Source organism: Anser brachyrhynchus (assembly GCF_964034855.1).
Source record: "Anser brachyrhynchus genome assembly, chromosome: 6".
Lineage (NCBI taxonomy): Eukaryota > Metazoa > Chordata > Aves > Anseriformes > Anatidae > Anser > Anser brachyrhynchus.
In genome coordinates, this window is record NC_137700.1 from 21,517,526 (window position 1) to 21,534,056 (window position 16,531).

The following is a 16,531-nucleotide window of genomic DNA, read 5'->3' on the forward strand; positions in this document are numbered from 1 at the left end:
GCCTAGAAAATAATGAGGAGCGGCTGAGGGAACTGGGGTTGTTTGGGCTGGAGAAGGGGAGGCTGAGGGGAGACCTCATTGCTCCTACAGCTACCCGAGAGGAGGCTGCAGCAAGGTGGGGGCCTCTCCTCAGGTGACAGGTGATAGGGCATGAGTTGTGCCAGAGGAGGTTTAAATTGGACATGAGGAAGAAATTCTTCATGGAAAGCGTGATCAGGCATTGGAACGGGCTGCCCAGAGAAGTGGTGGAGTGGCCGTCCCTGGGAGTATTTGAGAGATGTGGATGTGACACTTAAGGACATGGTTAGGGGGAGACTCTTCATGTTGAGGTGGTGGTTGGACTTGATGATCTTGAAGGTCTTTTCCAACCTAAATGAGTCTATGATTTTATGAAAATGAGAGGAAAAAGAAGCTGCTTGAAGAGAAAATGGAGGAAGGTTCCAGTAAAACTAGGCTAAAATTCCCCCACACTTTAAGCCTTTGTTTTAGAAAGGTCTCGGATGTTGACTTGAGTTAAGTCTCCATCCTGTTGTTTCGAGAAACCCTAATTAGAAATCCTTATTCCTCTGTGCCAGAAACAGCAAAGGCAGAGCACTGGTTTTTAAATGAAGCTTAAGCTGCCTTTTGTTTCATTTAATTTCTCCCAGTCATTCCCCAGGTTAGTGAGTACTGTTCTTATTTCCTTCATGTTTGGAAAGGCAGTGCTATCCTCAAGGAATGTGTTTTATCGAAAAGAATGGCTTTAGCCTTTTTCCTTCTCAGGAAAACAGGGCTCTGCAGAGAGTTCTAGACCAATTTTTGTAAGGTGGATTTTGGAGAAACAAACTTTCAATATTAGATGCAAAGAAAGAATTTTATTTTTCCAATTATTATTATTTGTAATTGTTATTATTAAATTTGGGATGTTCTAGCTCTTTCCACATATCACTTATATTTTTTAAAGTTGTCCAAGTGTCCATGTATAAATGGTAGTACTAGAAGTATTACTTCTGTCTGCTCTTCAAGAGCACCTAAAATACTTCTAAAAGATCCACCTGATTTTGGAGTGTATGTTTGAGGAGCCATATTTCACAGAATGGGGCTTTTAAAATCTTGAGAAGTACTCCTTTCTGCTCATAGGCAATTGATGTTATTTCAAGGATGATCCTTAGGCAGTTGAATAGGGCAACTTGTGCAGGGCCTTATGTTCCAATTCACAATGAAAATCCAGTTAAAAATGTTGGAGTTTCCTAGAGGCTTTTGTCTGTCTCTCATACTTGTCTGTAGTCATATAAGAGGAAGAATAATTTTTATTCTTGTATAAAAACTAACCCAGGAGGGTTTTGTCTTTTAACAGCTATTGTGTAACTGTTTTCCTTACCTTCTTTCCAGCATCTTTTTCTTTTAAATACTATTATTGTTGCTTTCTATTTTATTTATTTATTTTTAAATCTAAAGGAACAAAAAAAATGTTTTATGGCTGAGGAGAAGCCTAGATGTTGCCTAGACCTCTGGCAGAGCAAAGCTGAAATCACCTTGTACTGTTTTTCTGCCACATTTACGCCAGTATCTGCTACCTGTGGTTGTTCTATGGGCTGCTTCATGTCCATACTGGTAGGTGGGAATAATGGAACCACTGTATTCTTTCTCTAAGTTCCTAGTCCCAAGTCCATTTAGAATCCAAGAACTGCAAAATAATTTTTTGTCCCTGAAAGGGACACGTGGGGGCCCCTAGTCACAGTGGTCCGAGTAGATCAAGTTGCTCAGGACATCTTCCAGATGAGCTTTGAATATCTGCAAGGAGGGAGGTTCATCGGCCACCCTGAAACACTGCTGCAGTGTCTGACTGCGCTCTGGTCCAAAAGGAATTCCTCCTATCTGGGAAGAATTTCCCTTGCCCATCCCTGTCCTTTAGCTGCACGCCCATGAGAAGAACCTGACTCTGTCTTCTCTAATACTCTCCCATCAGGCAGCTTTGTCAGTGGGGACACACAACTTGTAATAAAACAAACACAGTCATTTTGATTAGTTTGCCTTAATTAGAATTCACTGCTGTTTTGCTGAGATGCTCCAGCAGGTTACCCTTTATATTTGTTTCAAATACTGTTACAAGCAGCGAATATTTGCTTCATTAGAGGCCAGTGTCATGTGAAAAGAAAATAAAATACAAATCAAATGCTGTTTAAGCTGTGTACCTGCAGGAAAAAAAAAATAAATTAACCGTGATTTCCTTCTTGAGGCACACAGTGAATGTTGTACTGATACTTACTTAGACAACCTGTTTATTAATAGTTCAAGGAAAGCCTTTTTCCATAGCATCGACTGTAGAAGTCAATAGCCACAGCCACAGTGTTACCTGGAAAGGATGCTGTTGACTGGTAAGTTGCTTTTTCAGGTGCACTACAGCATGAGTAACTATGCTGATTTTTGCATAACACATTTGGGAAGGGGAGTTGTGTGGAAGCATTGTACTTAACAACTGGTACACATAACAGAGCACCCAGCTTTGAGGTTGGAAATAAAGGTGCTACAGGCTAAGAAGCTTGGTAGTTCAGACCAAAGGCATACACAACACTTCCAAAACCCTACATTTTCCCAACCTTTGTCCTGGCATGTCACAGCAATCAATGCTCTGCTAGAGGTTGTCACACATCCTTTTGCATATTGATTGGCTGAATACGTGCAGAATTATGTACGATGCGAAGTCTGAATTTGACTGACAAACGTAACCATTTTGCCATTGTCATTATACTCATCAGAAGTTGTCTGTGGCCTTACTCATGCCTTTGCAATTATTCTCACTGACATTGCTTACACTGCTTTCAAAGAAAAGCTTCTTGGCAGCACAGTGACAGTCAACATCAAGATGGTCTTGTAGTCTTCAGCCACAGTATATAATACAGCTTTGACTGTGGTCTTGTGTTTCTGAGAACAAGGTTGCCCTAAGAGTTTGTCCTCTGTCTGCCATTGCCTGCTGCAAGTGTGATTTGGAAAGCTTGCTGAAATTTGCTCACGTTGCCTCCTCTGATGGCAGGCTGGTGTGTGGTGGGAATGTGTGTGTGTCTGCGCAAATCAAATCCTGCATCAAACTTAAGTGTGCACGCTGTAGCTATGCTGTGGCTATGCTGTCATTACATTTGACAGCATGAAAAGTACTGATTGCATCAACAATGATTTAAATCGTCCTCAAGGTCAGTGACAGAGGAGACATGACCAGTATTTGAAGGGGATTGGAGGGTTTTTTCAGTTTTTGGTCTAGACTAATGTTGGCATTAAGTCCCCACTTGGGAAAACGAAGTCAGGTTCCTCAACCCATTTACTTCTTAGCGGACTTGCACATCTCCAGAGAAACCTGATCTAGTGGTGGCATCCCTGCCCAAGGCAGGGGGTTGGAACTGGATGATTTTAAGGTCCCTTCCAACCCAGGCCAATCTATGATTTGATGATGAGAGGTCCAGCTGCACACCACTGCTGACCTTTATTAAACTGTAAGCTTCTCTTCTTCCAGTGGTAGGCATCCATTTACATTCAGAGCTTGCAAGTTGTTGAAGCTTTTGTAATTACTAGGTTTGATGACCTGAAATAGTGTTTTCACCCGGCTTTATGCTGTCTCCTAGGGTGGACCTCGGCTTTTCAAAATTTAGTGATTTTAAAATCGTGCTTTGCAAGTATTGCCTGCTACTGCTCTGGAAAAACTAAACCTAGCAGAGGATGGATTTCCACAGCAAGTCTAGTTGATGGGAGAAAACATGTTTGGGTGGGAACTGAAATAAACCGAGATGGGATCTGACAGGAGAGCGAGTAATCAGTGATTTCCATTTTGTGTTTACCCAAGATACCCTGGGACTTCTTGTAGGGAAATAGGAGCATTTGTTTTTTGGCTTTTAGAAATTAATAGGGCTTCCTTCTTATGCTAGATTGAGTTAGTGAGGCTAGCAGGAGGATATTCCTGTAAAGATGGATAACAATTCTTGAGGGTGAATGGGAGGAAACTGAGCTGGCTCATAATCAGCTGAGTGCCCACCTGTGATTCCACACCATACCATACACTGGGCGATCAGGAAGCATTGCTGGCATCAGTCAGACCTATTTGATAACAGCTTTATTATAGCAAAATAATGGATTCAGTTGCAAAAACCTGATTTCCATTTCTGGTGGAAAGCTCACATGTGGCTCTTGAGAAACATTTAGTGAAAACAAATGAACCAAAAAAAAAACAAACACAGAACTAAGCAAAACAGCACTCTTTTGGTGAGCTGTTTTTATGCCCGATGGTACGTTTAGAAATTGTCTCATAACTATTTCTCTACATGCAGCTTCCAGCATATGCTGCTGTCATACAGAAGCTGCTGCTGATGACCTGCAATCTGACAACATTGCAGGAGGAAATATCCCCACGCTGTATTTCTCTGACAGCAACGGAAGCGAGTAAGGAGATCTCTGCTTCCGTACTGGCCTCTGGCAGTTAACTTGTTGGCCATGTTATGCCTAAACAATAAACTGGATCAGATCTGAAAGCTATCTGTTGATCCCTGGTATGGCAGTGTGTATCTGCAGGAAGGTCGTGTGGAGTCGCTGAGGTTGGAGAGGATTTGGCAGTGAATCCAAGCTACAGCTCTTGATATCGCTGAATATTTTTCTGGGGTAGGGATTAATTTAACTGCATGGCTTTTAATATCAAGCTGCTGAATTGCTTGTAGACATGTACTGTAATATTGCTGAATTGATCTTGCTCTGAATGACTGCCATGGTGCTTTCTAATGGGGTAGGGATACGCCTCCATCTCAAGAGAGGAATCAACAACAGAATGAATACATAAAACTCTAAATATATAAATACATGCAACCTATAAATAAATATTATAAAGATATGTAAATATATATGTTGTCATTGTTGCTCATAGCTGCCACATCTACATAAATCCTGAAAAAATGAGGAAATGGAATCAGTCAGTGATTGTTGAGCTGTTTTGATTTGCAAATGCCTTTCCCCACCTTCTTCCCAAATATTGCCTGCTTTCCTCAGCTATTTTTTGCAGGTTCTTTGAATCCCTTGAAAACAGTCAGCTGAACCCTAGGGATTTTCAAACTGAAGGTTGGAAACAACATCTGTGGGTCTCAGTAACAAAAGGGACCTCTTGCACTCCATGGACTCCGTGGATTTTTGCATCTGTCAGGGCTGCATTTGATCCAGAACATTCCTTTATACACTCCAAATCCTCCATCTGGTACATTGTATTCAGGAGACCCAGACAAAGGCGAAGTTTGATCTTACATGTTTAATAGGCTTGATCTTGATTATACATCTCCATTGCCTCCCTGACTTCAACAAAGAGGACTTCTGCATATTCTTCTGATTTCAGAACTGAGCCTTAAATTGCTGGTAGTATCACAGAAATGAAAATACCCTTAGGAACTAACACCTGAGAAATGACAGCCTGGTCCTGAAAATGGAACTAGCTTATTCACCAGCTCCCTCAGTGGTGAAAGCAGGAGTCAGTGGAAAGGATGAGGAGCAATAACAGCGATGAAAGCCCTGGCATCCTTCTGTAGGCAGGCACCAAGGCTGCTTGAAAAAATGTGCAGTGAGCTTTCTGACACTGTCACCATCTTCTGAGAAATGTCTGGATTTCTAAAACTAGACTTAAGGCTCAAGTGAAAAAAAAGGTTTTTAAGAAGTGCATATCTTCTGCCCTGTTCCCCAGCCTTGTCTTTTATGTTCTGCTGCTAGGCACTCGCTGTTAGCAGCAGAACCAGGGTTGACATCCAGGCTTCCCTATTAAATGTGTCCTGGTCAGCTCTCCGGCTGAAAACCAGCAGAGCTCACGGTGCTGGCTGTTCTGGAAGTACTCACAGGGTGGCCTTTCTGCTAGCACTTGGCCTGCAGCAGTTAAAGCCTGTTTCAGATTTATGGTCACCACATTGGCTTGAGCTCACCTAAAATCTTGAGGACAATTAAATACTCTCATCTTCTGAAACAAGCATTAAACCAGCTGGTCTCTTCCCCCACCGCACTGACACTTGGCTCCGGCTTCGGATTGTTGAAGCCTGCCGGGTAGCACAGCCTGATTTCAGCTGTCATTCTTGTGCAGTGACCCGTTTGGTGCTTTTTAGCGACACCTCGTCGCTCCCTGCCACCCCCTGCTGTACCAGGCTTGCAAACAGCTTTTCCTGTTTCAGCTCTGAGCAAGAGGGCTGTGCAGCACCAAGAACTAACATGGTCTCCTAGTGTGTCCCTGACCCTCCAACAGCCTCTCCACGCTCCTACCTATCAGCAGGCACTTGTGTGCTCACTGCTCCTTGTTTCTAAGGTCCTTAGCTTTGGTAGCCCGATGTTGGAAGCTATTGGCTTTGGCTGGGGTGAGGTTTCATAATGGCAAGTCATTTTCTGCTCTGCAATAATCATACCGCTGCATGAAACATCTCTAGCTTAATTAAAACTCAGAAAACAATCATGTTTAAGGCCTGTCAGTTAGTCCTTTTTATTTACCGTCTCTCCTTCTCACTAGGTGCTAGCAGAGCGCTCCTTCCTTCATGTCTTGTCTCCCCAGTTCTCTGCAACTCTTTGGGTTGAAAGGTGCTGTACAGGTTTGTTTGTGCACTAGGCTTCTGCACGCAGTGTGTACCTCTATTTAAATAAGCAAAACTCGACCAGAAGTGGGAGGTTATGTCAGATTTGGCAGCCTGAGCATCAGGAAATCCTTCGCAGGCCCTGGGCAGGCAGGCAAACTCCCTTGGCCATAAATATACTGTTTCTGTGAGGTGGGTTTGAATGCAGCAGCAGCCAGCTCCCACGTCTGTGACTGTATTTCTTCATAGCACGGCGATCGGGCTCTGAGCATGGCATGGCCAGCTCAGCCTCCTGCTTCAAGAAGGGGAATGGGGTTTCCTGACAGGTTGAGACCACTGAAATGTAGGGATCAGTGCGGATTCTCATGTCACTGATTGAAATCTTAGCACTTCCAAAACCACCGGGGCTGCCACTACAGCCTGCAACAAGGCCATGATTACACGTGTAATTTAAATTTAAATAAAAAAATCTTTGGAGTTATCCTCGGTCTTTGCAATCATATCCCCAGAAATCTGTGTTTTAGCTTCTCACGGGAGCATCAAGAAGAAAAGAGCATCTTTCCTCAGAAGTGAAGCTGGCAAAATGACAGAGCTTGTACACAATACTTTCAGTGAGGGACATTCACCTTCCCTCAGTGTTGCTGCTGGCATTACTTCCAAATTACTGGGTGTACTTCTTTCTCTCCTCTTCCTCTTTCTGAAGAATCTATTTCAGTGTCTTGTTGTATGTTTCCTGCTCCATATCGCTTAAGGTTTTTCACTTTACGTGGATCCAGCAACTGTTGGGATACTCAAGACTGCTGAGCCCTTTCAGTTCGAGCAGTAGGTTTTCCCCATCTCTGCTGATCTCTGCAGGGCATCCTTACATGCTTGATATTTATGCGGTGACTACATTTGCATTATCCGTTTGTGACATTCAGAAATGCTGGTAAAGATCTAAGCCTCTTTGAGGCAGGCATCCTAGAAAGCCTAAGGAAAAGGGAAAACGCGGTGTGTATCCCAAAGAGTTTTAATTCCTACGCGATGATTTGGCTTTTCTTTAAGGACTTTATAAGGCATGCTGTTGGAATGGGAGGAAGAATTGTCTAGTTTGATTGAAATGAAAAGAAACAAAAAATCTACCTGTTCATAGGTTAGGTCATACCTAGTTGACCAGTGTGACAAGTCACCTGTCTCCCCCCTCCTCTCCCATTCAGCTTTAGCATTTTTGAGCAAGTAATGAGAATATTTCCTGCATATTTCCTATTTTCCTTACCACCTATAAACACAGGCACTCTTAACTAATAATGTAGACAACTGCATATAATTTAGAGGACGGACACACTGTAGAACTACACAGCAACATGTGCCACAGATGCACTTTTTTACTGCTGTTTCTTTTCCTTCTGTAATAGCTCAGCATCTCGTTGAGTGCACAGCATGAGGAGTGACCAGCGTTACTACAACTCCAACTGTGCTGTTGTTAGCCTAGAGTGGGCTCTTACTAATATATCCAGTCCCTCTCTGCTGTACTCTGAGACTGTGCTACTCCTCATAGCTGTTTGCAGATTGCTATATTAGGAGCCTAAGCAATTAAGAAATGGAAGTGCTTTGTGACTTTAGTTGTTGCATGTGCAGAACACAAGGAAAAATACTCATATTAATACAGTATAATCTCAAGGAAAACTCAGTAAGGGAAAGTTACTGGCCAGTAGTTCCAGTAAGCTGCAGGAGCAGCAGCCAGCTTAAGGTTTCAGCACCCATATAGCTAAGAACTTGGTGGCCCTCTGTGAAAATTGTCATTTGTAAAAGGATCTTTGAATCCTTCCTTCCCTTCCCTGCTGTTTTCTTCATTCAGTAACTGCCTTCACAGCAAGATGCTATTTTCCCTCTGGCCTCATCTCCCTCCTTCCATACCCACCTGTAACAAGCCAGGCAGGTTTTTTACAGCCAGGGAACACTGTAATTTGAAGTACACTTCTCTACATGCTTTTGTATAGGTGGGGTCTTAACCAAAGATCTGATTTTTGTTAAATAAATAAATAAATACATAAATCTGATTTAGTAAATGCACCTGTGCAGAGTATCTGAGGGATCACCGTCAGTGCTCCAGTTCTGGGATGTTACCAGTGGCAGCTGAACCAGGAACATTTGTCTTACTTCCTGTGTTTCCTTCCCTCAAGGCTTACATTTTAATTTGTTTCCATGCAGCAAATAAGTTCCACAAAAGGGAAACTTAATAAAAAAGCTGTAGTAAAGAGTATGGCGTAACTGACATAACTTTTTCCTTTTAGAAGCATGAGGATTGCATCACTGATGATTCTGCCTGGCAGTAAATTAAATAAGATACAACCCAAGTTCAGGAAATTAAATTAATTATAAAGGTAATGTAAAATTTTCGTTTTCCTTGCTGCTGTATTCCTGAATACTTTAATTGTTGCCTGGAACAGTTAATACCCCATAAAGAAAATAAACATCCCCTTTTCTTAAGACACCCCTCTTTTCATTTTTTTTTAGGGATACCAGGCTGTGTTTACGGGTAGTCTGGATTTCATCAGTTAATGCAAGAGCTCATGTGATTCAGGGAACATTGTTTCTGAAGAGGTCCCTGACAGGTACCATTACCAGTGGGCTGTCCTGTAGTGGCTGTGCTCAGGAGTCATTCCTAGCCCTTCTCAAACACCTCGGCTGCATCAAAAAGTCCTTTGGCTTAACATGACTCCATTGAAATGAATGGAGAACGTTGTCGTATATAGCTGTATTTCAGCCTGGCTCATTACATAGTTTACTTTTTTTTGTAGTAGTAGTAGTAATAGCATTTATATTATGTTCATCTTTATTTAACAGAAGTAAACATGGCTGAAATATTTGTAGCAGAAGGAGGAGACAGCTGTGTGCTTCCATACCGGAGATGTCAGACTTTGGTATAACAGAACAAGTAGCTAGAAACAGATAATTTTCTCTGACTTCATTTATTAAGCAGTTTGATTGTTTCATTTTCTCCAGTTTTGCAAATTAGGCATAACCAGATTTGCTTAATAGAGTGATAGACCTGTGTGCTAAATTATACAGAGCAACGTTATTCATAAGGTGCTTTTAATTTGTCCATATAGACTCATCTTACCAATATTTGTCTTCTAATCTTACAAATTCAGAGCAGGTAATCTCTGTCTAAATGAAGCTGCTGTTCATACAGTACTCTTCATACTGTTCATACGTTTTCTTTAAAGAAAACAAAGAAATCAGAGCAACGTTTAACATTGGGAAAGGCTGATACCAGAAAAGAAATTAATTAGGTGTGAAGTATCATTAATGATGCCAGTGTCCAAAATGTTTGTGTTATCAAAACGGCCAGAGGAGGGATGATAGCATACTGAAGGTTAAGCCTTAATTTCAGAAACACCTTTCCATGTTGGATCTCAGCCGTGCAGTAATGTTTAGATACAGATATCTGTTTTTAAGATTCAAAGAAGGGATGTGCTTAGGTCATTGCAAATGACCCAATATCTGCCTTTTTTCACCCACTCATTCTATTCACTGGTAGCAGAGGTGGTGTGGGTGGGGGTAACACAAAAATAAATAACCCACAGGTATCTTTAAAAATGCAGGGTATGACCTAAAAATGACCAGGGTATGACTGCACCTTCTTCCAGTTCTCTGATTTGGGTTTGGGTCTTGGAACATGAAGAATTGCATCTGTGGAGCCAGTCTGGACTATGTTCACTGATAAACACCGTGTGCTACCTGGATGTTTCTAAGTGCATCCCTAAAGGGCTGTATTTATTACTTAGGCAGTCTTCAGTCCCTGACAGCGGTAACAAATGGTTTGTGGAGCACTTAGGCACGTGCACAGGTCTGTCCCTGGAGCACTCAGTGAAGCACTTCAGTGTGCTCTTAAACCTCTTGACTTCAGCTCCCGGTTTTATCAGGAGGATTTTTTTTGAAGGCAAGAGGCTCTTCTTATCTCACAGATGGTCTAGGCTGCCTTATGGCAAAATGGTTCTCAAAAACTCTTCATTATACAAAATGTTAATTTTCTTTCCCTTCCTCAGATGCAACAGTCAGTGACCTCACAACTATTCCTTTTTTTTTTTTTTTTAACCTTTGCATCTGGGAAATACTGTCCTGATTCTAATGATTTCACATCTGCTGTTTCCTCATGCGAGATAGCAATGAAAATCCTTTATATTTTCCCCAAATTGAGGCATTTACATGTTGGTGCATCCATGCCAGTCATTAACTCTGTAAGTTTTCACATTTATGCATCGGCTTGGTTAGGAAAGTTCTGGATGTGAATGAAGAAGCAAGGAAGATCAAATGTTTTAAAGCACAAAGACGTGGCTCATATTGCTTTCTAAGGTTTTGTCCAGAAAGACATATTGAGTAAGATTGTAAATTCTTCTAGATGGTTTTATTTTTTTTTTCTTCTTTCCACCTAAATAGCTGGGCAGATTTTAGGGTGGAGATAAAGTATGCCATATGCAAGTTTTCCTGCTGAATACTTTAGATTGAGGATGATGCTGAGGATTTTTGACATTCAGGCATCATTAGAGTCATCTTTTCTGATGTCCTTTATAGCATTGGTTAAAGTGCCTCATCTGGTAATGCTGAACTAAATTATTTCTAAATATACCCATTCTTGTTGTAGAAACTAGAAAGCATAATATATTCCTCTGTAAGCTGTGCGGGTGTCTTCTCTGGTAGTATAAAAATGTTCACTCCCAAGTCATTTCATCTACTTTTAGATATCATAATGACTTTTCTGCCAGATTAAAGCACAGTGACCAGGGAGGGATAACAAGAAAGATTAGGGCTGTGGAAAAACTTTGTTATGAAAGAGTGGAAAGATTGATACTGTTCACTATGGAGAAGCAGTAAGTAAGAACAGATATTAAAAATTGCCCTGTCATTTGTTATTGTGAAGGCAAGAGGGGGCTCATTCCCCCATGACATCAGGAGATAGGTATATTCATTTAAATGAGAGACCTAATGTCAGTTTGAAAGTAAATTCCTTGCTTTTACCCAGCGGATAGTTTTACCTCTTTCAAGATGTCACTTAAGACTAAGAGATGAATGAGACTTCTTTTAAATAATAATAAAAGAAGCCTACTAATTCATTAAGATAGGCAGAATTTCCCATTGTATATCCAGTGTGACAACACTACAAATGAAAAACTAAGCCTAAAATGCTCGAGGCATTTGGAAGAATCATAGTGTTTCAGTGCAATGGATTGTAAGTAAAACTCCTCTATTTTCAGCCATTTGCCCCACATAACATAAAATGATGAGAAGAGTCAGAGGAATCAGAAAAAGAGAAGACTTTATGGAAATAATATCTCTGGGTAATGTTCCCCTTGTGTTATCTTCATAAATATATAACCTGTATATAATACATAAAACAGTAAAGGAAGTTTTATGTAATCTTTGGGACTGTTTTTCTTAAATGTCAATTTTTTTTAGGTATGAATTATTTAACTCTATGACTTGTGCCATGAATAGGAAAGGCTTTTCTTTGTGAACTGAAAAATGCAGGTTACTTGAAACTAGGGATAAATTGTGTCTCCTGGCATGCATGTAAGTAGGTATTTAGTTGAGACACCAGTAGTTTTAATGTTTAACTTAGGAAGTGTTTGAGGTTTAGCATATTTCTCCTAGAGAACTTGTCTGATGTTTTCATTTTCTGCTGTCTTTCCGGCTTAGCAGGAGAGATGATGTGATACTGAAACTCTTAGCATGCTTTGGTTATCTACTGATACATGGGTAATCCAGAAACTTGTCAAAGAACAACAAAAGAATATGAATCGAGCATCTAAGTGAACCGTAAATGAGAAGTGTATCTGGTAGGCTTAGAAACATGACTCCAAAAAAAATGATCCACTAAAAAAATGAAAGAGCTCACTAGAGCCTGCTTACAGAAAAGGCTTGACAGGTCTGAAAAGGCTTGCAGCAGACGTGCCAGCAGGTGTTTTATCCTCCATCATGTTTTGCAAGGACTACAAAGGGCTGTCTGATTACTTAATTGTCTGGCTGGGCTCTGGTATTTTGCTCATACTGTTTAGATCCTTGCTTTAATAGGATAGTTGCACTCATTGGTTTTGTTTAGTTTAGCAATCGTCTTCCTGACTCACAACCATAAAATATAAATGGCTTAACATGCAGTAATTGAATCCACTGTCTGTAGGTGCTTCAGGAAGCTCTGTGATTAGTTTGTTTTTCCCATCTAATATAGCGCTGCCTTTCTAAATGGATTCCCACCTGGGGGAAGATGTGGTAGAGGGAATAGGAGCTGGAGAGAAAAGGGGAGAATTTTGAAAAGAAGAAAAGCACAGAAGTTACATGCTTTTCCTTCAACTGCCCAAACACTCACCTCCCCAAATGTGGCTCTTAAGGCTAAGAAACCCTGAGCCTAGCTTGTTTCAGCAGGCAGCAGCACCTGTGCCCATACAGCACTAGCTGTGCTGCTGGCCCTGGTCTACAGCTTCAGGAACACATTGGCATCTGCCCCTTCCTGGTTTTATTTGAAGCAACACGAACTGGGCTATTTCTAGTTTACATTTTCCACCCATCCAGGAACCTCATAAAATTTTCAGAATATAGGCTTCCGTGGCATTACAGGAGATGCTGATGAAAAAATTAATGTGGTTTGAGTAGGATTTGATTTTTTTTTTTTTTATATAAGGCAACTGATAAAGCCAAAGGGTAGGATATTTTGTGTCCAACCCTATATTCTATTTTGTTTGAAAGAGGAAATTGGTATTAAATCTGTTTTTTTTCGTTAATGTCAAGGTTCTTTTTAAAACTTAAAATATTTTGTATTCTGTTTGAGCTGAAACTCAATCTCTAGCAGAAGTTGCAACAGATAACTGGATTCTGGTTCTTCAGAAAATCATGATGCTACATTTATTGGGCTCTTTTTTGTATCTGTAGAGCACTGGGTTATAATTTGTCACTTAAGGCTTTTAATTAGAAAGTGTAATTGAAATTTTCAAACACAGAATACAAATCTCTGTAAGTAACAGAAACATCTTTTGAAACGTCTCATAAAATAAACTGTGAAAGTTAAATGAAAGTGAAAATTGCAAAAGTTGCATTTCCTTGCACAAACATGTGTAAGGCAATACCCATTAATGCTACGGCTTCTTCTTGGGTGACAGAAAATAAATTTTCTGTAATAGACCATAAACATTTCAATTACTAAAACATGCAGCCTAAAACTTAAGCAGGTATTTTCTAATTGTTTTGCATATGATGAAATTTCAGCAAGAAATAGGAAGATAGCAATAGAATAAAACCATAATTTATTAATAATTACTTCTGCCTGACTGGCGAGTTTTCCCCTGTATAGGCTGGTGTATTGAGTATTCTAACTCAGTCAGTATCTTCATGTAGACTTTGTTTAGGTAGCAAGCAGGTAAGTCAAGCGCCTTGACTCAATTTTTGGTGGTTGTTTGACTGTAACCCTTTGGTGAAGTAAGGTGTAAAAGATGTACTGGATTGTTACCAACAGCTTAAAAAAAATCTATATATAATGTAAATCTCACTAGAAAGGTTTTTTGTTTTTTTCTCAAAAGATGATATCCATGTTATCGTAGAGTAGACCACTAGGTTAGAATGGTTATTGCAGGAGTACAAATTAAAATGGAGAGGAAGAGTAAAAGAATTGGTTTTTTTGCACTCCTATGCAAATCGCTTTGGAGGAGAGATGCTCATATAGACAGAGCCTTGCACACACTTGTTGACATCCCCACCAGGCTCTTTATTCTTACTCGTAAGAGTTTAGACAGCAAAATTTTCAATCTGTGAATTTTGGACGCTGAATCCCAACAAAGTGTGAAGCTCTTCAGGGAGAGAACTGCATTATAATGACCAAGTGCTGGGCTCTGGGAGAAAAGAAGGCAAATTTGCTGTCTTGTTACCCCCAGTCAGGAGCCGGGGTGTGACTCTCAGCTTCGTGGGAGACCAGGCTCAGGTTTATATTTGTAAATGGAGGTTTAACAGAATGCACATGAGGTTTCTGCACCTAATCGATGATTACACAAATGCTTTTCAAAGGCAGGTGCATTGCTTACGTGTCCTCTCTGCACCTGGTGATAGCTGTTGGCAAGGTTCCTGCTTTCCCCATTCCTTTATGCTGCCTTTCAAATGATTCCACAGCTTGTATCTTAAATTATTTGGGTAATAGCTCTTCATATGCAGCTAGATTATGCAAACCAATTCACTTAGCAGTCTAATTGCTGACCTTATGTGCTCGTGTTGCTAAATATATGATTAGCTATAACCAGTAGCAGTCTACCCACAAAACTCCAGCAATACAAAAGAGATTTTTCATTCCCCTCTTTTCATCCCACAGAAACAAGAGCAAGGCTTCCAAAATTTCTCCATTATATGTATCTGGAATCTCTTTTTTGCAAGTGGTTTTGTTCTGTTCTATCCCAGCAATAGTGTTTGAGCAACTAAAATAAGCCTGAACTGTAGACCTCCCTACTTGAATGACAGCTCTTCATTCGGAGAGAATGGTGAAGGAAGAGGAAATCAGAGAGCAGAGAGGTTGTTGTGTGTTTGGAAGCAAGTTATTTGAACCCATTTATAAAATGGTTTAGATACATTTCAGGCAAAGGGACATTTTGGTCCAGATTCTCAGCTGGCATGTCAAATGAAGTCCTAAGGAGAAAAAAAAAACACGATTTGACTGGTATGTCCTAGGAAATACTATCGACTCCTGTGAGTAGGAAGCAAATTCCAAGGAGCCTTCAGTGGAATGAATGAGAAGAGGGGAATATTTATCCTGAAATACGTGTTATCTTAGACTTTTCTAGCAATTAGGTCTGAATCTGTGGAATTGACATTTATTTTAATGTTTTATTGTTCCTCTTTGTATTTTGGTGTGTTTTATTTTATTTTATTAGTAAACTGAACATGTTTTTGTTCTCTTACAGTTATTCCTTTGGCTGCTCTGAAGTCTTCACACACAGACATTCCAATGGAAAGTTGGACAAATGACAGCAGCAGCACAGTTAAGTACGTATACTGAAATGTTTGATTTTTTTTATGCTGTCAGGTTGAAAAAGCGCTTCAGGTTATGTACTCAGATACACTGAATCACTATATAATTTTGCACACTATACAGTTCAAATACATAACAGAGGAACTAGGATGAACTCCAGGATAGTGGTGGCAAGTCATAGAAATTTGCAATTTCTTTTTTGTCTTAGGGTTACTTTAAGTGAAGCATGTACTTCCATTATTTAGTTGCTTGTTTCCTTCCTTTTAATACCTAATGTAACCATTAAGTACTGCATTTTAAAATGTATTTCAGCTGAAAAGGTTGGTAACAGTAATCATAAAAAAAGTCATAAAAAAAAAAAAAAACAACGAACTGTGTTCTGCATTTTGTACTGAAAAGGAGTAAATACTACTCAGGAGAAATACTGCTCAGTAGGCAGTGTGGAGGCAGTGGTCAGGGCTGTCCTCAGCAAGCCTCCCCAGGAAAGGAGTGGGATCGTCCCAGCATGGAAAGCTTGCTGGTGCAAGAAAAGGTAACTTGCATCAGGAACCAAGCTGGCTGTTCTGCTTTCTGTTTTTAAAAGAGCATTGACAACCAAAAAAAAAAATCTGAGCGGGCTCTTCCACACCCAGGCCTGAGCCAATTAAGAAGTTAGGAAAACGTGGTCTGTGGACAGAGCTACAGGAAACAGCTTCAGTGGAGAGTTTGTGGAAGCCACGAGAGAAGATTAAAGCCATTGTGTTTGTAATCTCACATCAGTCCTCCATATGGTAAAAACAGACCTGTTGTTTTGCTTGTTTCAATTCATGAAGATCCAGGTACTTTTTTGTGGCCCTAATGAGAAATTCCATCAATCCAATCTCTTACAGCGGAGATTTCATGTGTAAGGTTCCAGTTTTGGTGAAGGTGCTGGGGTGTGTACAACTGGTGTATGCTTTCCGCAGGAATTTAAGTAACAGACCTTGTTGACTGAATGGTCAATAAATGAACATTTCCTTTA

The 16,531-nt window shown here is 40.4% G+C and overlaps 1 protein-coding gene across 7 annotated transcripts in view; it reads left to right on the forward strand.

The window, feature by feature from the left end:
* The window catches only part of LOC308197640 (uncharacterized protein), a 628,187-nt gene that overhangs the window by 482,130 nt on the left and 129,526 nt on the right, over nt 1-16,531 (forward strand). For 6 of the 7 annotated variants that reach the window (XR_013953160.1, XR_013953161.1, XR_013953162.1 and 3 more), the window contains exons 16-17: nt 8,822-8,911; nt 15,464-15,545. Coding sequence is in view for 1 of the 7 variants with exons in the window: in XM_080598508.1 (XP_080454634.1) it covers nt 15,464-15,545 (82 nt within the window). In the remaining 6 variants the exon portion in view is untranslated. The remainder of the gene's footprint in view (nt 1-8,821; nt 8,912-15,463; nt 15,546-16,531) is intronic. The other variant, XM_080598508.1, reaches the window with a different exon arrangement.